This window comes from Rhea americana, unplaced genomic scaffold (genome assembly GCF_003343005.1).
Source record: "Rhea americana isolate MKP2758 unplaced genomic scaffold, rheAme1 scaffold_61, whole genome shotgun sequence".
Taxonomy (NCBI): Eukaryota; Metazoa; Chordata; class Aves; order Rheiformes; family Rheidae; genus Rhea; species Rhea americana.
In genome coordinates, this window is record NW_028186768.1 from 4,993,508 (window position 1) to 5,014,242 (window position 20,735).

General features: G+C 48.4%; 1 protein-coding gene across 4 annotated transcripts in view; it reads left to right on the plus strand.

The window, feature by feature from the left end:
- The first annotated feature begins 30 nt into the window (after positions 1-30).
- GRIN1 (glutamate ionotropic receptor NMDA type subunit 1) overlaps positions 31-20,735 on the plus strand; it is a 37,972-nt gene continuing 17,267 nt past the window's right edge. For 3 of the 4 annotated variants that reach the window (XM_085320140.1, XM_085320138.1, XM_085320139.1), the window contains exons 1-10: positions 31-288; positions 3,924-4,058; positions 9,565-9,741; positions 14,451-14,513; positions 15,252-15,352; positions 15,960-16,081; positions 16,860-17,034; positions 18,652-18,796; positions 18,896-18,979; positions 20,204-20,339. In XM_085320140.1, the coding sequence (XP_085176266.1) occupies positions 31-288; positions 3,924-4,058; positions 9,565-9,741; positions 14,451-14,513; positions 15,252-15,352; positions 15,960-16,081; positions 16,860-17,034; positions 18,652-18,796; positions 18,896-18,979; positions 20,204-20,339 (1,396 nt within the window). The remainder of the gene's footprint in view (positions 289-3,923; positions 4,059-9,564; positions 9,742-14,450; positions 14,514-15,251; positions 15,353-15,959; positions 16,082-16,859; positions 17,035-18,651; positions 18,797-18,895; positions 18,980-20,203; positions 20,340-20,735) is intronic. The other variant, XM_085320141.1, reaches the window with a different exon arrangement.

Sequence of the window (20,735 nt, forward strand, 5' to 3'; positions counted from 1 at the left end):
GGGAGCCCGGGGGCTCCGGGCCGCCCGTGGATGAGCACCATGCGGCTGCTGCTGCTCGCCCTGCTCTTCTCGTCCTCCTTCGCGCGGGCCGGCTGCGACCCCAAGATCGTCAACATCGGCGCGGTGCTGAGCACCAAGAAGCACGAACAGATCTTCCGCGAGGCGGTGAATCAGGCCAACAAGAGACACGGCACCTGGAAGCTCCAGCTCAACGCCACCTCGGTCACGCACAAGCCCAACGCCATCCAGATGGCTCTCTCCGTCTGCGAGGACCTCATCTCCAGCCAGGTACCCCCGGGCCAGCGCCCCGCCGCCGTGGCCGGATCCCTCCGGCCGCTCCCGCGCCCCCCACCCCGAGGCCCCGCCGCGGCTGGGAGGGCGCCGAGCCGCGACCCCGCGGGCGCAGCGCCCTCGTCCCGCCGCGGCCCCGGCCGCCCCCGCGCGGGCTCGGAGCGGGGCAGAGCCGCGGGCGAGCGGGCTGCTGCCCCGCCGCCCCGGGGCGCCGCCGGCCCGCTGCCTGCATTGCAGCCTTTATGTAAGAGCGGCGGGGCTGCGTGCACCGCCACACCGGCACACACGCATGCACACACACACCCCGGGTGCACACACAGGCTTGCACACATGTATGGCACAGAGAGGCGCACACCACGCCATGCCTACACATACTGTGCGTGCACATGGGCACACACACAGCACCATGGGCGCACACGTCATGCACAGACACACAGCACCAGGGCGCACACAGCGCTATGTGTGCACACATGATATGCACACACTGTGCACACACATGGGCATGGAGGGCAGCATGGATGTACACACACCAGGTGCACACTCACATTACCATGTGCACACACACATCACTGCAAACATGGGCACACATGCACACCACTGCCTGTGTGCACTCTTACCACTGTGTGAACACAATGCCACACACAGAACACATGAATGCACATTCCTATGTGCACACACAAGCATGCACCACACCATGCACAAACACACACACATGTGCACATTTTGCCACATACATCTACACCGCTGCTTGCACTAGAAACACACACAGAATGCTGCATGTACACCCACAGCATTATGCACATACATACACACACTTCCAGTACATACATTTGAATGACTGCACCAAAGCTGCACACACACAGTGCCATTGCATCCCCAGCCAGCTTCGCACACTGCATGAGGCAGACACACTACTGCACACATGCACACAAAAGAGGTAGGCATATGCCTACGCAGATTGTAGTACACACATAGAAACTGCATGCACTCACACACGTCATGTGCAGGTACATCACACAGCTGCACAAACACAGATGCACACAGACATGGGTAACACAGAGGACACTGTGCATGCATGCGCGTGCGCRCACACACACACACACACACACACTCCTCCCAGCTGGGCATCTCCTGTCCTCATGTGTCAGTCTCAGCCGCTTGCTGAACCCACCGCAGTGATTTTCCCTCATGCCTCCCTGAGCACAGCAGGCACAGAAGGGACCAGCCAGCATCCACCTTCCAGCAGGTAATAGGTACAGCCCGGGTCCTCAGGGTGCTGCGTATCTCTGCCCTGGGCAGCCTGATGCCTGGCCCCTGAGTGTGCTCTAGGTGCTGACCTAAGCTAACTAGTATTCTTCCCCCAGATCTGGGCTGGCTGCTGGRCAGACAGGCACATACAAACCCACCCACACCTCAAACAGAGACTTGTGCTGCTGTACAGAGACACACACATGCATGCACACAAAGCATGTGAAAACATGCACCACACAGACTCGTGCTCACCAGCATGCATACAGGAATTCATGTATGGCACACACAAAGACAGYGAGGGGGAAGGGGGCTGAGGGGCAGGAGAAGCAAAGCAGAGTGAAGCTGACGTATTCACAGATCAGCTTCCTAATGTTGAGATGAAGGATGGCTGGAGAGATCCCCAGGGATGCTGGCAGAGCCAGGCAGGAAGCACAGAGCAACCTGTAAAAGATATTTGGTGCCTATCTGGGAACAGAGAGAAGGCTCAGTSAGGTCAGGAATCATAACTGGGATAAGGCTTCATTTAAGCAACCCGGCTAATTGATATATATGTGGTCATGCCACCTCTAAGGCCTTGCCCCCGATGACAGACCTTGTGAAGCCCCGGGCTGGTGCTGATCTTGGCTTGGGCAAGGTAGCTTCCCCCATGGGCCACCATGTAGGCAGTAAGGCATGTGGGCTCATGCCTGGAGGCTGCAGACCTGGTCTGGGGAAGACACTTGTGTTTGCTAAGTCCTGGGGTGACAACCCAGCAGTGTAGAGGGGGGCTGAGGGTCCCACTTTCTGGAGAGCAGAGTGCTATGGGGTGTCTCTGCCTTCCCAGCAGGCAGGGAGTCTCCTGGCTCCACTGCCCTTGCATGGGGAGGGCACAGTCATGCTCTGTCCTTGCTTGCTGGCACTAAGCCTGAGCAGGGGGACAGTGAGGCAGAGGAAAGCCTGGAAGCTCGTGCATGCGAAATGGCTCCTCTCTGTCAGCTGTTGCGCCACACAGCATAGCTCTTGCCCCTGCACAGTCTCTAGCATCTCCCTCCTGTGTTCAGATCCCTGCCCAAATCCAGATCCCCAAGGCCCTGGTATCTAGCTACACTCTGCCTGCCTCCTCCTGGCTCTGGTTGCCCCAGCCCTGCCAAGCTCTCCTTTCTCCTCTCCCTCTGCTAGCCTCCTTTCCCATCCTTTCATGTCAGGCACGGGTGCTGCACTGAGGACTTCTCCTCCTGTCACCCAGACCCTTTAGGTGATTTCCCCCAACCGCTTTCTGGATAATTCCTCCCTTTGCTCCTGGTAAGATCTCCAATCCCTGGTCCCATCTCTCTCTGCACACTCTTTCTCTCACTCAATGCCACACAGTATCATCCTCCCTTTCCACCCAGTTCTCAAGTTCCCCTTCTTCAGGTGTTTTTCATCCTCCTCTCCTGTCCTAGTAAGTTGCCCTCCAGCCTTGGTGAAGAACATGTCCTGGGTCTTGGGCAGATTTTGGAAGAGGGAAGAAATGTTATTTCCTCCTTGATATCAAATTCATTGCACTGATTTATCCCAGCTGGACTCTGGCCTGGTGGCTGTCATGAACTGGGGTCATTCCCTGTGCTATGAAGGGCATTAAGGTAACAAAGGATCCCCCCAGGATTACCTGGTTCCTTTCCATTCAGTTTAAAAACCAAAYAGGATCTTGCTGGAGATTGAACTCCCAGCCCTTTAATAACAGCAGGATGTTGCTGAGACCCTCCTCCTCCATTTTGRCATAACCCAGATCCCTAAGTGGGATGGACCACCATGAACCCTATCCCATGTTGCTCAGTTGTGCTGAGGTTTCCAGCTCTCCTTGCCTGAGAGCTGATGATCCCAGTTCTGCGCCCTCCGCCTCCCTGACTTTCTGATTTCTGGCATGTTCAGGGCCAGATGGCTGATTTGCTCTGTGGCTCTGCACTCTTTCTCCTGCTCAGAGTCCCAGCTGACCGCTTTGTTTGTAATAGTCCTCAGAGGGGAATTACAACTGAGTATTAAATGTGTGGTTAAAGAAATCACATTACACAGTGTGACTGTAAGGGAGATGTTTCCCTTTAATCTGTAATCCATGAAAGTTATTAGTTTAGCAAGCCAAGCAGCTAGGCACAGCTTTTCCATTAAGATGCAATCCTGAACAGATCCATTGCCTCTGAGTGGGCTGCAGTTTGAGGCAGCGACAGGCTCACAAACAGCCCTCTCCACACCATCGCTGGGATGTGCTTCCTAAYGCAGTTGTTGCTATCCCGTTTCCGATTATTCGAGTGGTTGTCATGTTAACATGGGACTGTTTAACATTGCAGAAAAGAAAAGGAAAATCACTCTCGATGGCCAATGTGCTCCTGTGAAATAATGTTTGTGTCATGTATCCTGTCCTACAGGTCTATGCAATATTAGTTAGTCACCCTCCTGCTCCAAATGATCACCTAACACCAACACCTGTATCATACACAGCTGGCTTCTACAGGATCCCTGTCATTGGTCTGACAACACGCATGTCTATATATTCTGATAAGGTAACTGATGCATGTTTCTAGTATAGTACCTCATATATGTGGTGTAAATCAAGAGTGCCCATCAGGAGGGTTAATGATGTCTACACTAGCCTGCCTATCTATATGTCTGTATGTCTATCCATCCATCTATCTGCCCTCTCCAGTTAAATCTGCAGCTCCCTCTCTTTCCCTTGCATTCCCTTGTACATTATTTTTTTCACAGCTGTCAGTGTTGACCTACATAGTGCTGGATGATTTCTGCAGCGTTTCTCTCTCAGGCTGCTGGACTCATTGCTCTTTAGCCAAATCAAATGCATGAACTAGCTCCTGCCCCAACTTGTGAAGGTGCAGAAGGATCCTAGTGAAGCCTATATATTGGGCAAGAGCTCTCTGGGATTTGAAGGTTGTTTCGTTCCTTTTACTTTCTGGGCTTATATAATATTGGTAAGAGAGATAACAGAACTGACTAGTAAGTTATCCTAAGGCTTTAAATGACATTCAGTCTGGCCAGTATGCAAGAAAGAGGTTCAAATTCCAGGTGCCAAAACCAGTGCCTGTCTCTGTGGAAACCCAGAGGGGTCAGTCTGGATGAGGTCCTGCTGTAAGCAGGGGGCTGGTTCCTGCCAGGCTGGTGGGCAATGCCCTGGCCTGTGTGCTGAGATGCTGCCATGGCTGGCTCTTCCACTGGATGCTCTCAGCTAACAGCTGRTCTTGTAAAGACTCTTCTTGTTTAGCAAAGGCAAAAGGAGCAGCTTAGCAGGACCAGACCATTCATGTGCCATTACAGCCCTGCTGTAATGTTAGGTCAGCCTTTGTGGAGAATTTTGTTCAGGGGCATGAGTTTAGTGATTGAGATCAGGCCTGTTTCAAAGAACAAATGCATCTTTGGAAAATGTGAATATTCACAAATGCAAATGTTCAGTGCAAAAATAGTCACTCTGCCTACATGCTAAATGAAGCCAAATTTCAAGAAGTGAGGAGCAGCAGRCTCCCAGAGACCCAGGTGGCATGACTTCTCTTCTGGAGCAGCAGCAGGTCATGGTATCTCCCAGAAGATAAAACTGTGGGAAAATGACCAGCAAGCAGTGACTAYGGCAGTGACAGAACTAGTGGCCAGCATGGGCTGGGAGCTCTGGCATGCCCGGTCAGGATTCTGTCAGGCACTGTTAGAAGGGAAAGGGATGATATCAGAGCTGGCAAACCAWGAGGGAGGTGCAGCAGAAGGCAGGAAATAAGCAGGGGGGATTTGGTTTGTGCTGCTTGGTGGAAGGGATTAATCTGATCAGCAGTGCCACTGAGGAGGACTCTGTCATGCTGCACATGATGCCAGGGAGAAGGGTATCCTCATAGTTATCAGCCCAGTTTCTTCTCAGTTGTGCTGTGCTCACTGAAGCAGATTAGCTGCCATTTCCATAGTAAGAGCTTGTGCTGAATTTGCCATGCTCACCCCGAGGGGGTGGGGAGTTTACCATTCGGTGTCCACCTCAGCTGTTCTTTCCTATTTAAAATGTTTTYAGCAAAAATGACTCTTAAAAAAAAAGAAAAAAAAACATCTTTCAGATTTGGAGAAGCAACCCACTGTGGTGGCAGGGAGATGCCTGCCACTGAATATYTGTAGGTATTCGGCAGGTGCAGGACTGCGGGGTGCACTYACCCAGTAGRGACTTGGCAAGCAGGCCATCTGCCTGCATCAAGCGTGTCTCACTCCTCTGAGCATTCTTGCCATGCAGGTCTCACATGCAACCTCTGTCCCTCYAAGACAGCTGGAGGCTTGAGGGCTTCGAGCTCCCTACAGAGAGGGCAATTTCAGGCAGATGCTGGGGCAAAAGCAAGGACTGAATGGGGAGAGGAGCAGAGTGCAAGGATGTCGAGTAGTGGACCAGCAGGAGCCGGAAGGCACAGCAAASGTTGAAGTGGAGTGGAGCACAGAGTGGACCTGTCCCCCTCCCCACAGGGCAGGTCCAAGCAGAAGACAACAGTCTGCTGCTCTGCTGCCAGTTCCCTTTCATTAGCTCAAGGGCAAAGGATTGGTGCGGATCTGGCAATGCAGATGTGGACAGGACACTGGAAGGACCCCGTGCAGGACAGGACGGCCCTGCTGGTGCAATACCGGGAGATTCATCTGAATCCCTTTGTGTTTTTTAGTGATCAGTTTATTTATTTATTTTTTAATTTAGGAAATTATATCTTTCATTTAGTTTCTATGGAAACAAGCTTGTAAGATCACTTTCTGTGTATGCCCCTGATTGTTTCTGAAGGCACCAATTTTAGCTAAATTTCACTGAGGGTTGAAGTCTCAGGGTTAATTATAGTACTCCCAAGTCCAGGCTGATGAGGGAGGAAAGGCATGGGCTTCAGCGTGGACAGGTTTGCCCAGTACCTTTTGATGCTCTCAGAGCATCTCCAGTCAGGCATAGCCATTCCATGAGTTGTAGCCAGTCTTTCAATGAAGAGACCTGAGAGAAGCAAACTTTAATACTCCCAGTATTAAAAGAACTTCTTGTTCTAGAAATGGTATTGCAACTGTGAAGCTAAACACTCAGACTTGGCAGCCCTTGTTTGGCCTCCTTGTAAATACATCTTAYAAAATAATTCCATGTTTTTCCACCAAGATCCTCACCTCATTCAGCACAGTCCTGGGGTAAAAAAGCCTGTGCAGTGAAGGGGYCTCTGAAATCCCTTTCTCCTTTGAGTGAGTGGAAAGAAAACAGGGAAGTCCAAGGAGAGAGAACAAGTTCTCATGGTAAAGGCAGCTGACTAGTGAACACTGCTATGATATCCATCATTATGGAGAGCCCTTTGTGGAATCCATACAGGCTAAGCGCTGAAAAAATTAGACTCTGACTGTCTCATGTTGGTCCACCAGAAGGGACAAGATAGACTCTTATTTTTGTGTCTGTCCCACATGTGTAAATTGGGATAATTTAYATCTCCATCCTKTCCCAAGGGATTTTGTAAAAACTTRCTGATATTTGAAAAAGATAAGACATTGAGAGTCATCTGCATCAACTTTGATGTCTAGATTAAACCTCAAACAATATTTTCTTTTGCAGAAAAAGAGTTAAGTGAGGAAGCACGGGACTGAGCACTTGGGTTTCAGCAGGAGATAGGAGGATATTGCGGAAAGCTGTTCTTTGGTTCAGATTTGCGTTTCCAAACTAGATTGTTGTGAGTGACTTCCACACTCACATTCAAGAAATCTCAGTGAGCAGGATGACTACTCAGAGGAGAGAAAATGGATGTGAAGCCTCCAAAATGTCTTACAAGGCAAATTGTTGATTTGTAATTGGGAGCATTTTTACTGTGTGCCTGATCTGAGGGGAGCAGGTTATGACCTACACAGCTCAAATTTACAGCACTTGTAGCAGCACTTCAGGGACAGTGCCTGACAAGCAGTTCAACTGAAATGAATTAACATACAGTGCCAGTTGTCTCACGGACACTGAAGTAAAATATCAAATGTTAAAACAAATTGTTGACAAACAACATCACTGTGAAATTTGTTTCTCTGAACCTTGTAATATATATAGTTATGACATTCAGGAAAGCCAGGATCAGTTTAAGCAGCATTTTGGCAACTACCGGATGCAAGCTTGTTGAGAAACTAGAAGTAGTTTCATACAATATATTGAAATTTCAAAACTGCTTTTGTTTCAAAGGGAATGAAGTAAGTAGAAGTTTGATTTTTCAAATTTTGTAGCCTGTAAAAACTTTCTGATATTTATTTTTTGGGAGTATTAGCTATTCTATTCTTCCATTTCTTTCTTSTCTTTTGATTCTTCTCCACTTTCCTGTATTTCCTTAAACCAGTTAAAAATACTCAGGGATAGGGAAACAGACAGCAAATATGTTTCTTCTGGGAATCATGGCACATGAGTCATCTGAGCTTTTATTACAGTCAGAGGGAGAGACGCAGGGCCTTCTCTGGTGTCACTGGCCTGAGCTCTTTTAGGTGTCTACATCAGGAAGAGTGGAGCTGGACCTGAAAATACCTGGGCTTCTCCACTGTCTACAAAGAGAGATTGAACAACATACTCAGGAGAAGACAACATTTGCTTTTCCCACTGTTCATCCCTCTGGGCTTTTTTCTGATCCTATAGATTAATACTGGGTTTATGGGGCAAACAGTGTTTCTCCTGCTCTTTGCATGATTGGGAAYGTTTATATCATTCATACAAAACTGCTCTACAGTGACCCTTGTTAAGTCTCTCCTGATTCATTTCCACATTAGATTAAACAGCCACAGTCTTCTCAGTCTTATGTAATTTGGAAATATTTCTGCTGATTTTAGGATTTTTGCTCCTACCTGAGAGTCTCAGTTATTTCTGTGTTTTGGGATAAAGTGCCAGAGATGACCTGATATCCCTGCTAAGGGCAGAGTGTTAAGAGATGTAGCCATGACAGGAGTTAAGTGTTATTTTCTGTATATTTCATAGTTTGCTTTGACTTTATCACCACATTGTATGTGAGGAAAAGGTGTTAGATGATCTGCCCATTCCTCCCATGTGGTTATATGGCAAATGAGACGTTTTCCTTCTAATGTAATTACTGTGGCCTAGTCAGGGCATTTGTAACCAGTGCTGGATCAGGCCCTTGGACAGTCAGTTCTGGACTAGCCCACTTTGGTCCAGAGGACCATCTCAGCCCATAAAAAAAGATACATTGTGTTGCTCATCTTTCTGTCCTTTCCTGTTTAGACCTCTGCCTCCCTCCAGAAATTAGCTATTTTTTCAGGCAGCATCCATGCTGAGTCTAAGCATTTTAATTTTCTATTATTTGACTCTAGGGCCTTTTGGAAAAGCTGCATTTTTTGAAACCTTTGTGTCAGCTACAACTTTTGGTTCAGTTGCTCCCCAAAGAGTACTGKACTTAATTATACTGGAATTGCTATTGCTCAATCATCCAAACATAATGATGTCTTTAACCAAATCAGATAGGTTAGCTGGGGTATGAGTCCAGGGCTGTGTCTTTTCCTGTGTGATGCTGTGGAACAAGCTGACCTAGAAAAAAGCCAAACAGCATGTTGTGAAATGGCTTTTCTGAACTTCTCTCATGACAAATGACTGGTATATATATACCTGTGTGTACCTGCAACTGATCCTCACTGCTCTCTGAAGGGAACTCATTCTCTTTTTGATGTCCATAGCATTGCATGCTCAACAATCTTTTCAAATATTCAGAAAAAAAAGGCTATATTTGCACTGAATATTTCTGACAGTTCATTCCTGGATATGTTTTTCTTCACCATGCATTTATTGGCTACAATGCAGAAAATCCTGTCTCCTATGTAYTGGATTAACCACAGAAAAGTAGGAAATCATAGCAAGTATCTACTTCTCAGTCAAAAGAAAGGAGTGTAGATACCACATGCCATCTAAAGGTATGCAACTAAGAGGACTGCCAACAATTGCTGCTCTACCTCTTTGACCTAGWGATGCCTACTTTGTGTGAACCTGCCAGTTCCTTGAGATGTACCCTGGCAGATGACCCACACTAGTCTATGTTTAGCTCTTGTTCTTCCTTGCAGAGCATCCACCTGTCCTTTTTGCGCACAGTCCCACCATATTCTCACCAGGCCAATGTCTGGTTTGAGATGATGAGAGTCTTCAACTGGAATCACGTCATTCTGATAGTCAGTGACGACCATGAAGGTCGTGCTGCACAAAAGAAGCTGGAGACCCTCTTAGAGGAGAGAGAGTCCAAGGTTAGTCCATAAATATTGTCTTGTAACTTTGTTTAAGCAACAACAACAAAACTAGAAGTCTCGGGCTGTTGTATGTATGTAGATTTCTGTATGTAAAACACCTTTTCTTTCCATTGTAACATGGCTAACATGCTTAAAGCATCAACAGTGTCTGACTAGTACCTGACAGAACTTTGTACTTTATTCATTTCACTTGCTTTGCCATGGTCAAAATCTCCTACATGTAAATCGACTACAAAATGAAGGGAAGGATAACCTGGAGCTCTGCAAATACCTCGCCCAAGATTCCCACCTAAGGAGAGGACCAGTCGCTCAGCTTAGGGAAGCACTGGCCCCACTTACAGCCACCCAGGGGCCAGTCCAGACCCAGCAATGCCAAACCAACCCAGAAAAATAACTTCTGAATTGGCTAACTGGAGCTCACCTTGGTGGCTAAGGAGGACCAAGGGCAGCTGGCACATCAATGCACAGAGGTATAATGCACCCTCTCTATAAAGCTGTCAGCTCTGAGGCTGTAGGTTGATGCCCCAGTTCCCATCTCCATTGAAACACATGCTAAACGCTGCTTTCCTGACGCCCCATGCTGTTATGAGAGTGCGATTGTGGCTCATGAGAGCAGCTTTATCGAGGAGGTGCACTGCACCTGCATGCAGGGCCACTTGGGGAAAGGGGGAGGGAGACAGGAGAGGTCTCTGAACCTACTAGAATTTCAGCAGGATAACCTTAGACCTGCTACAGTTGAGTATAGGACTGAGCAAGTGTTCAAGCAAAGCAGGGACGGACAAGACAGGGAGCCATTTGGCTGAAAATTTTCAAAGGCAAACACCTAACTGCAAAGCAAGGAACCACCTTCTGCCTTAAGGGGTGAAAGGAATGTTCCAGCACACCTCTTGTCCATGCTGAGCCTGGGCAATGCTAGGTGCCCTTCAGGTGGATAGTGTCTGAACCCATCTTTCAGTTCTCCAGTAGCCTCAGGGCAGGACACTCATTCCTGGCTGCTACCTCCTGGGTCCTGGGCAGGGACCACAATCTGTTCTTGTCCAGCCCCAGCACTGGACATCTGCTAGGTCAGCTGCTGAGGAAATGTGGCTGTAGACTCTTCTTGTGCTTCAAGCTAGGCATCTGAGCCRAGAGACCAACCCGTCCCTGTTCTTCATCACCTCTTGTTAAGCCATTGAAGAAACCATTGGCACTGGGGTGCAGGCTGGTACAAACAACACTGACCAMCAAGCTTTTAATTTTTGGCATTGGACTCTGAGAAGTTTCATCCTAGCTCCAACCTAAGCCATCATGAGACACTGGGGTGCAGCCCACCATTGTGGGATCCTCCTGCCTCCAATGGCAGCTTCTTGCTGAGCCACTGCAGCCTGATATTTCTCTCTTGGCCTCTTCACAGCATAATGTTTCCTCCTCTCTGCCCTTACTCAGGGAGAGCTGTGGAAGGGTGGCTCCTACTGTCAGTCTTTCATTCCTCTTCTTGCATCTTTTGATTTCCACCTTCTGTTTGTCTTGCAGCTTCCATGCACCCCTTTTTACTGCTCCCTCTCCATACTTCCACTCACTGCAATGCCTGCTCCCAGACACAGGGTGTATTTCTTCTTCAGACTTGCCCACCCTACAGGAAAACCATTCAGATCTGGAGCCCCAAAGAAGAGAAGAGAGGATCTGTCCTCGGACCTGTCCAGTATTCACACTGAATCTATGACATGTCTTGATGCATCCTGTCAGCCACTTGACCATTTCAGATGCCCTGACTGTCCTCTAGATTGGGCCTGTGCTCCCTAATGGTAGGTCACATTGTCTTCCCTCTAGGGTCTGCCGTACTATCTTGTTTCTCTTTCCTTTGAGTTTGTTCTGGTCAAATAGGCTGGTGTGGCTTGGCTGGAAGGTGCACTCCACCAGGACTGTTCTCCTCTTTCTCGGTCTCTTCTGCTGTCCAATTGCTCTTTTAATCCTTGGTATGTTGACTSCTCTTCACGCCCTGAACCTGTACACTGGTCCCTCCCCTGCCTCCTATAGAACAGCCTGGGCTGTGGCGAGAGAGCAGGCTGAAGCTACTCTTTCCCTCTTCAACACTTGGATCATGGCTCCTCAGGACCTGGGGCTCTCTGCTGTGTGTCAGAAGCTCTCCTGCCCACTTAAGTTCTTGGTCTCTACTAGGGCTTGTCTCCTAGAGTCCATGTAGTCCTGGGTGAACCTCAGCCATCACTGTATGGATTCATACTTTAAACCTGTGCTCAGAGCCCAGCACTCAGGCAGGATGCCCTGTTCTGTCACATCCAACACRCTAGTCATGTTTTAAGCCTGTCTATAGTAACTATCAGCCTGGGGTTGCTGTTTCATCCCTTGTTGAGTGGTATAGCTCTGTAAACTTATKCTGGGCAGACCCATGATTGCATAACTCTCCTTGGGTTCCTTAGGAAGTGCTGTGAAAAGAGTTTGTTGGAAGTCAGAGATGGCTGGTCCCTGACTCGTAGGTTCCCTTCCTCTGGGACAGTGGTGTTTGTGCAAGCTATGATTTTTAAGTAAATGCTAGAGAATATCATGGAAAGTGAATTTTGAATCTATTGGTTCCTGTATCAAACGTGAGCTGACTAGCACTAGTCCAGCAAGCAGCAGGAAAGTGCTGTGGGACCCATGTTCCCACATGGGTCCTAGTGGAAAGAAAGGAAGCATTACTGGTCTAGTTCTGTCAAYAGGGTTGGAGACAGAGAAAGGTAGAAGGCTCTGATCAGGTCCCGTCAGGTCCAGCTGTGTTGGACCCAAAGCACCCAATCTGTTTCACTTTGCTAACCAGCTTGGTTTGAGGTGCCAGTGCATATAGGGCACATGAAGTCATTTGTGGCTGCAAGTTGCAAGGCGTATGACAGTTTCCTGCTAAATTACTGGTGCCTGAGGAAGAATGGCCAATATTTCTTCAATAGATGAGAATATGCATACTCTCCCGCTGCCGTGACACTGGTCTCCTCTGTTGTGGTGTTATTCCATGTCTCACTGTGATCTAAGGAGATTCTAAGAAGCAGTCATAGAAATTCTCACTGTGGACACCATCTAAAGTGAAGGCAGACCTGGGCTTGCAGTAAATTTTGCTTCCTCAGATTCTTTTCCTTGTAAGGATCCAGCTGTTTAGAGCAATAAAAAGGCTGCCAGACTGTACGAGGAGCGAAGGGTATAGAGGGAAGAGGAAAGATCACATGACTGCACTGAGCCCTTGAAACAACTCACAGGCATAAGACCTGGAAAAGCGTCCTGCTGAAGACTGTCCTGAGTGCTCAGGAAGAGGCGAGCTATTTAGTTTGGAGACCAAGATGCAGAGATAAAATCCATTTGCCTAAGAAACAATCAGGGAAAAGTTGAACCCTTATGTGTTGGGGGTGCAAAGCTTCAGGTTCCTGGCAGGGGACAGTTGCCATTATTGTAAGATGCTGCAAAATGGGTATTGGAATAGAACCATGTCCCATCCTCCCTACACAAAATTCAGGGACATCCTGCTGGGGTAGTAAGGGTAGTAAGGGAACTAGAGGAAGAGATCAGACTGTGTCCCACTAAAGATTGYCAGAAGTCCATCTTGATCCTCCATGCACTACTGGGTTGATGTTACTGGCATGACCATGCTGACTACTCCAGAAAGATCCACTGTGCTCTGTGTATCCTACTGCAGGGTCAAGGTTTCTGAAAGCAGAGGCCATCAGCCCTCATCATGCTGCCTAGTAGAGCGAAAACCTCCAAAAGCAGATTTCATGACTCTGGCTTCTTTGAGACCAAACACTGAGACTGAGCAGCAGAAGTGGCTCAGGGAGGAGAGGGGAGGAGAAGGCATCTCTTTGCTCTGGTCCATTATCTGCAGGATCAGTCTGTGCTGTGCCACCTGCCCATAGTCTGGATGTGATGCTCCAGCTGGCAGCGTGGAGACCACTGAGCAGTGAACCCTAGTGATGTGTAGGGTCAGGGCATGAGCACCGGGGTCTCCAAAAACTGCACCTCCTAAGGTCACCTGTGTGCTGCAGAACCATGAGGTGCTCTGTAACCTGACCTCCAGCCCTCCCCGAGAAACAGGTAAAAGCTGTTACCTCATGATCACCACTGCTTCACATTGCCAAAATCTCAGGCAATACAGGACGTAGCGAGCTGCTTCTTTCTCTTTCGGATGGCAACAGAGGTCCAAAATGCTACTCCTTCCTTGAGAGAGGTGAGAAGTTCAGCTGAGACACTTCACTTGCTATGTACTCCCTTAGGGTGAAYAGGACTGTAATGATAAGTGTAATGATAGTAATGCTAATACTCATAATTGTAACAGTTTGCATTTATCCAGCACTTGCCGTACACAGCATTATGTCCTTTACTTCCACAGTAATTCCATGGAATACACATCATTTAGGCCCTTAGAGATGCATAGATTGTTTCTGACTTTAAGATATAATTTTTTTGCTGAAGATTTTCCCCACTCCCACAAGGGAAATACAACYGCATCGCAACAGCTGTGACACTCAGGCTTGCACTAACCGATACGGCTTTGCACTGTGACGCTCCCGTGAGAGCTGAGGCACTCTCTCCTGATAGTGGTTTTTGCGAGCTCCAGCGTTATAGAGACCCTTTAGCAAACAGTGGAGGAGGAGGTGGATGTTGGATTGCTTTACTACACGTCATTTTCAACTGTTTATAATATTCTTCTGTGTCTACATATTTTCTCTGTGCACATTATTCATCAGAGTAAAAAAAGGAACTATGAAAACCTCGACCAACTTTCCTATGACAACAAGCGAGGACCCAAGGTATATATGCATGGAAATGCACGCCGCCCACCAACCTAACTAGCAAATGAAAAATAGCCACAGCCACCAGAAAAATAAAAAAGAAAAAAAGAGAAAGAGAAAAAAAGAAAAGAAAAGAAAGAGAAAAAAAAGATCCATGACTATGTTTCTTGGTAGCACGTTTTTATGTTGAGATAGTTTGGTTTGGACTTGAGAATGGAAACCTAGCAAGCTGACCCTGGAAGGATTTCTTTTTGAAACATGCATGTGAACCAGTAATTAACTTGCAAGTTTTTTTTTTTTTTTTTTTTTGAAAAGTTGAACCAACCCCCTTTCCTCCCCAAAGGAACGGTTCCTTGATGTAAGTGGCTCACTTTTACTCCTAAAGGTTAACCTTGTGCAATATGTTTTTTCATTTCCCATGTTTTTGAAAAACAACACTTGTTTGAGTTTTCAATTGCATTCCAAAGCCTTTTTCTCTTTCCTGTACAATGCACGCCTCTTTTTGGGTCTTGATTGACTTCAGTTTGCATGCACAGTGCAAAAAAACAAAAAGCCAAAACCTTAGAAGAGAAAGGAAGGAAGGAAAGAAAAAAAAAGAAAGAAAAAAAGAAAAAAGAAAAAAACTAGCTATAACCAATCTTATTTATCAGACTTGTGCAGTTTAATGAATTTTCTTGACCCTTTTCTAGATAGCATGGCTCTCACAAGCAGTCCTTAGACTACTGCACTAACCAGCTTTGCTCACACTAATCACAGGCTGAGAAAGTTCTTCAGTTTGACCCAGGAACCAAAAATGTGACGTCCCTGCTGCTTGAAGCTAAGGAGCTGGAGGCTCGAGTCATCATCCTTTCTGCCAGGTAAGGCCTGTGGAAGCCATTCCTTCCCCTCCTCGGCCTGATTYCCTCATTTTCTCCTTTGCAATGCTGCCCAGCACTGGAGTCAGTGCAGATTTGGGGCATGCCTTCCCTTTGAAGAACATGGGAGAAAATCCACATAAAGCCCTGTGTCCCAAGCAGGTAGTAGGTATTGTGCTGTGAGTGAAGCTGGTTAAGGAACTTGAAACTGTGGGCATGGCAGAGGTGGTYGACTGTCCTGCAAAGCACTACCACTTGTGATTGCAACACGTACTAATGACATATCCCGAGACTCTGTTAAAGTGGGGTGTCTTATTGCCCCAGTTCCTATAGATGGTGAGTCATAAGGAATGGACCAGAGTTGCTGGTGCTCAGCAGTGCTGCGTATGGTGGGATTAGACAAAACTGAGAGAAAGTTTCCTTTGCATCTAAGAATGAGCTGTTGCCTAGGAGAACCAGCTATCAGAGTGGGTTCGAGGAGAGCTGCCTGGCCAGGTCAGCCCACRGGATGTGGTGACCATGGCCCTGCTGCCTCCCTGGGGTCTCAAACAGAGGGGAATAGGCCAACCAGCACCTGGAGCCACATTGCCGTTGCCTTTTCTCGTTGCAGTGAGGATGATGCGGCCACGGTGTACAGATCAGCAGCCATGCTCAATATGACGGGCTCCGGCTACGTGTGGCTAGTAGGGGAACGGGAGATATCAGGCAATGCACTGCGTTACGCTCCTGATGGTAGGCACCTGCAAGGGGCATCAGTCCTGCTCTTGGCTGGGCTAGAATGGGACCCCACTTGGAGCTTGGACTGAGCGATGCCTGTGGCACAGCTGGCCGCCATTTGCTCCTTGCAGTAAAGCTTGATCTCCATGCTGGCAGGGCAGGCAGGTCCCTGCATGAGGCTGGGGATGAGGTCCAGATATGGCTCCATCTTTTGGGGTRCCTTTAGCCCTCTCTGGATGCAAGAGCGGCTGAGAGAGGCTAGGAGCTGAATTTCCCCATCTGTGCCACCTGCCCTCCTGGGGATCACTTGGGCTGCAAGAACACAAAGCTGTGGTGGACCGGAGCAAGGGGATGAACCTACACAAACAGCAGCCTTTGCTCTCTGCTCCTATGGGGTGGCAGGAGCAGTCTGGCAGCCTTTGACACACTGCCATGCCCCAACTCTAGTTTGCCAGAGCTTTGCAAGCTCTCCATCGTCTGGGGAAATGGCTAGGGTGCTGGGATGGGGCTACATCTCTGAGTGTCAATGGTCTGTGTGGCAGTCCCCCATCCCCCTCTACCTCTGACAGGCAGGATGGTGTCAGCCCTGCATTTGCTGCAGCTGCTTGCCCTGTCTGTTCCTGCCTGAATCCCAGGCAACTCTCCAGCTGTGCCTGTGTGGGGGTCCTAAGGCCTATAACCGCATGTTTGCCTGTCCCTGAGCCCTGCCAGGCCCTGGCCCCATGGGAGTAACTCCAGAGCAGCTGGCATGCCCAGTGAGGCTGACCTCTCTCCCCCCTTCTCCTTGTGGCAGGTGTGATTGGTTTGCAGCTCATCAATGGGAAGAACGAGTCAGCCCACATCAGTGATGCTGTTGCTGTGGTGGCCCAGGCTGTGCATGACTTGTTTGAGAAGGAGAATATCACAGACCCACCACGTGGTTGTGTGGGCAACACCAACATCTGGAAGACAGGCCCCCTTTTCAAGAGGTATTTGGGGGAAGGGTGGGCTGTGCCCTCCCAGGAGAAGGGTCCTGGTTGGGCAAGAAGAACAGAGGAGCTGTTTAGGGCAAACCAGAAAAGGTGAAAGCATCCGGAAAAAGTGCAGTAGGGCAGCCCAACAGCTTTGCCAGGGAAATCTGTCACTAAAGTTTTGGCATATATGGCACAGGACTATTAGCAATACAGATGTCATGGCTATGTCTCTCTTAGAAAACTAGCCAGGCCTGCAGCTGTCCTGGTTGTTTATGCATCATCTTGTTGCCTGGTTCCAATTCTATCCATGCCAGCCCATACTATCCCAGGCATTGTCTGGGGAACAGGGAGCACTGTGGGTCAGGGATGGCTCCCAGGGTAAGAGATCTTGTTGCTATGGAGGGATGCTCTCCTTAGGTCTGGATCTTAATTCTCTGAGCAGGAGAGAGAATCAGAGTGTTGAGATTTCTGTTAAATCAGATCTCAGTGCTGCTGACATGTTCCCTGCTAGATGTTTCAAGGCATTGGTTTGCAGGCTGTGGCTTTTTTTCTGAATGCATGGGTCAGTGTGCTGCAAGAAGGGCTCGTAGCCCTAGGCATGAGGTTTCCATGCCTAGGGCAGGTTGCATTATTGCTKTAACAAACCCTGGTGCCATAGAGGACGTTTACAGGTTTGGGGGTCTAAGTGGATTGGGATGTTTGTGATGTAGGATCAGAGCATGTGTATGTTGGATTTCTCCATCACAGGCAGTGTGTTCAGCAGATGCTCAGTGCTACATGCCTTTCCTAGAACCAGACCTTATACTGTGGGGAGTAATGTCCTGTGTCATTGCAGATACTGGAGCTGCAGTGGCCTTTTCTGCCAGATTGGTGTTGGTAAAGTGGCAATGCCCTCTGCAATATGTGTACTAGTGCTGGGGGGGTTGCTCTCTGCAGACGTGATCATGGTGGTGTCAGGATTCTCCTTCTGTAGGTCCAGGTCCTGTTGAGGAGAGGCTATGCAGAGCCTTGGGCTTTTATTTTAGAAAGATTTTCTGTGTTCCTCTCTAGTGACACGATCTTTGACATGAGCTATTCAATGTTATTCTCTGCTAAGCAGTGCAAGTGGCTTGTGTAGTTCTTCTGTGTGTTCACTCTCTTCTTTCCAGGGTGCGGAGGCCTTGTTTCCCCCTTGATAGTGGAAGTATATGCCAGGGGCATTACCAGGCTGCGATGGGCTGGTGCTAAGCAGAGCTAGGCTAAGAGCAGCTAAACAGGAACTACTGCATGAACACAGGTATCAAGGGACCCATCAAAGGAAGGTCTCCCTGGATGATGTGGATTAGATATGTAGCCCAAATCATTCCTTACAGGAATGGGACTGACCTGGTAGAAGACACAGTAAAAACAGTAAATAGTAGTGCAAGGTTGGGAAAACATGAGCTTCCAGGCTTGATCTCATTCACAAGGAGCAGGTGACCAATGGACTATGAACATTTATAGGTAGCTTTGGATAGACTTCTACAGTGTTATGGGCATATGAGACATGCTAGGCCACTGAGAGAAAGCATTTTGCCTGTCTTGCCCCTTCTTCAATCTCCAAAGGCCACAGCAGGTTTTCTAGGTTGACCCTAACTGTGTTTCTCTCCGTAGGGTGTTGATGTCCTCCAAGTACTCAGAGGGTGTCACTGGACGGGTGGAATTCAATGAAGATGGGGACAGGAAGTTTGCCAATTACAGCATCATGAATCTGCAGAACCGGAAACTGGTCCAAGTTGGGATTTACAATGGCAGCCATGTATGTACAGACATGGACTGGGTGTGTAGGAGGGATGCATATACAGGAGTATGTATCTGTGACCTGAGGTCTCTCTCCTTCCTCTGGGAACATTCACAGGTCTTGACCAATGACAGGAAGATCATCTGGCCTGGGGGGGAAACTGAGAAACCTCAAGGCTACCAGATGTCGACCAAATTGAAGGTAACAGCAAATGGCAGCAGGACTTTGCAGCAATGCTCAGTTTTCTGCATGCAGGGCTGTTACTTCATCAGCCTTCTATTTCTGCTGGTGGCTCTGCACTTACTTTCAGCATGTGTAACCAAGGGCACAGGCCATCTGAAAGAGGGTATAGCAGAACAACTTACTAGAGAGTACTAGAGTACTAGAGAGTGTTCAAAGGTAGGGAACAGCTTCYATCAGGAGGCAAATTAGGGTGTCCCTAATTTGTTCCCAAATCAGGGACAAAAATAGGGTGTCATTTTTTGATTTGGAAAAAGAGACAATTGGAAAGAGAATATGAGATAGGAGAACAAAGATGGGATGGAAGGTGAAGGTGTTCACCATTCCACTTGGATTGGGAACCAGAGGGGCTCTGGCAAGTGTTTATAGTGAATACAAGGATGGACTAGTTCAATTCTGGAGCTTGTTGCTGCTRGCAATGCGGAGACCAGAAGGAAACAGGATTAAACAGACTAGTGGAGGGTACATGGGCTGGTAGCTGYAATGTTGGGCTCAGGAAGTCACTGAATAGTTGATGGCTGGAAGCTGGAGATCACACTGGGAGAAAGTTCCTCCACTCTTACGCTGTTTCTCATGTCCTTCTCCCAAGTGTTCATCAGAAGCCAATTTAAAGACTGGGTACTGGGACAACTAGTCTTACCAGTATGATGGCTCGTATGTCCTTTTGTCCAGTTAAGGTGAATCACATGTTCCCACTGGCTGCGAGCTTGTGTTCCTGCAGAGGTGGTACAGAGGCACTGGGATGGTACTTTACTGAGAGGAGTCAGGGCATGACTGAAAGATTTGCATTAGCTTGGAGTAGTGTGACACAGTGGCTAGAGCACAGGCCAAGGTTGTAATTCCGGCTTTGTTGTCTCTCTTTGGCCTGCCTGTAAGGGAAAGGGCTGTGAAAGGCTTTGAGGCCAGAGGTAGAAGTGTCACCTGACAAAAGATGCAAGTAAGGCTGTTCATCTTGGCTGCAGGGCACGGAAATGTTTTCCCATGCCAGAGCCAGGGCCTGCTGCTGGCCTAAGCAATCTCATGTACTGAGATGGCAGCTGATGAGGGCCATGCTTGCACAGAGAGAGCTCCTAGAGAGTTTTCGTTGGTTCACTGAGGCAATTGCATGCCCTATCCTAGCTCCCCAGGGAGGAGATAGCTTTGGAGGGGGATGGGGACAAGCGGGTGTTTGTGCTTCTCCCACAGATAGTGACGATCCATCAAGAGCCTTTTGTGTACGTGAAGCCTACRCAAGCAGATGGGACGTGCAGAGAGGAATTCACCATCAATGGAGACCCTGTGAAAAAGGTCTTTTGTACTGGTCCCAATGAGACCATCCCAGGTAACTGGATCTAACTAGATCGGATGATGAGGGCAGTGGTTCTACCAGTGCACCTGGCTGGCCAAAAGACCCATCTGAGGAAGAGGTCTCTGCTGGTGGTGGTTGGGGAGGGGGGTCTCAGCTGCAGAGGAGCCTGCCAGGCTCTGTGGTGAGCAGCAGGAAGGGTAGCAGCATGTTCAGTCCCTAATGTCAGTTCAGCCCTGCAGTGATGCTGTGCAGCAGCTGGGCAGGGAGATTCAGATGCGCCAAGGATTTTCCTCCTATTTCTTCCTTGGTAACTCCAGGGCTGTTTCAGGGGATTGCACATTGTGTTCCCACATCTTGACATACTCTGATTCCTTTCGCCCTATTCTCAAATAGAAGCACTAAACATTAGCAATACACTGTTTCAAATAA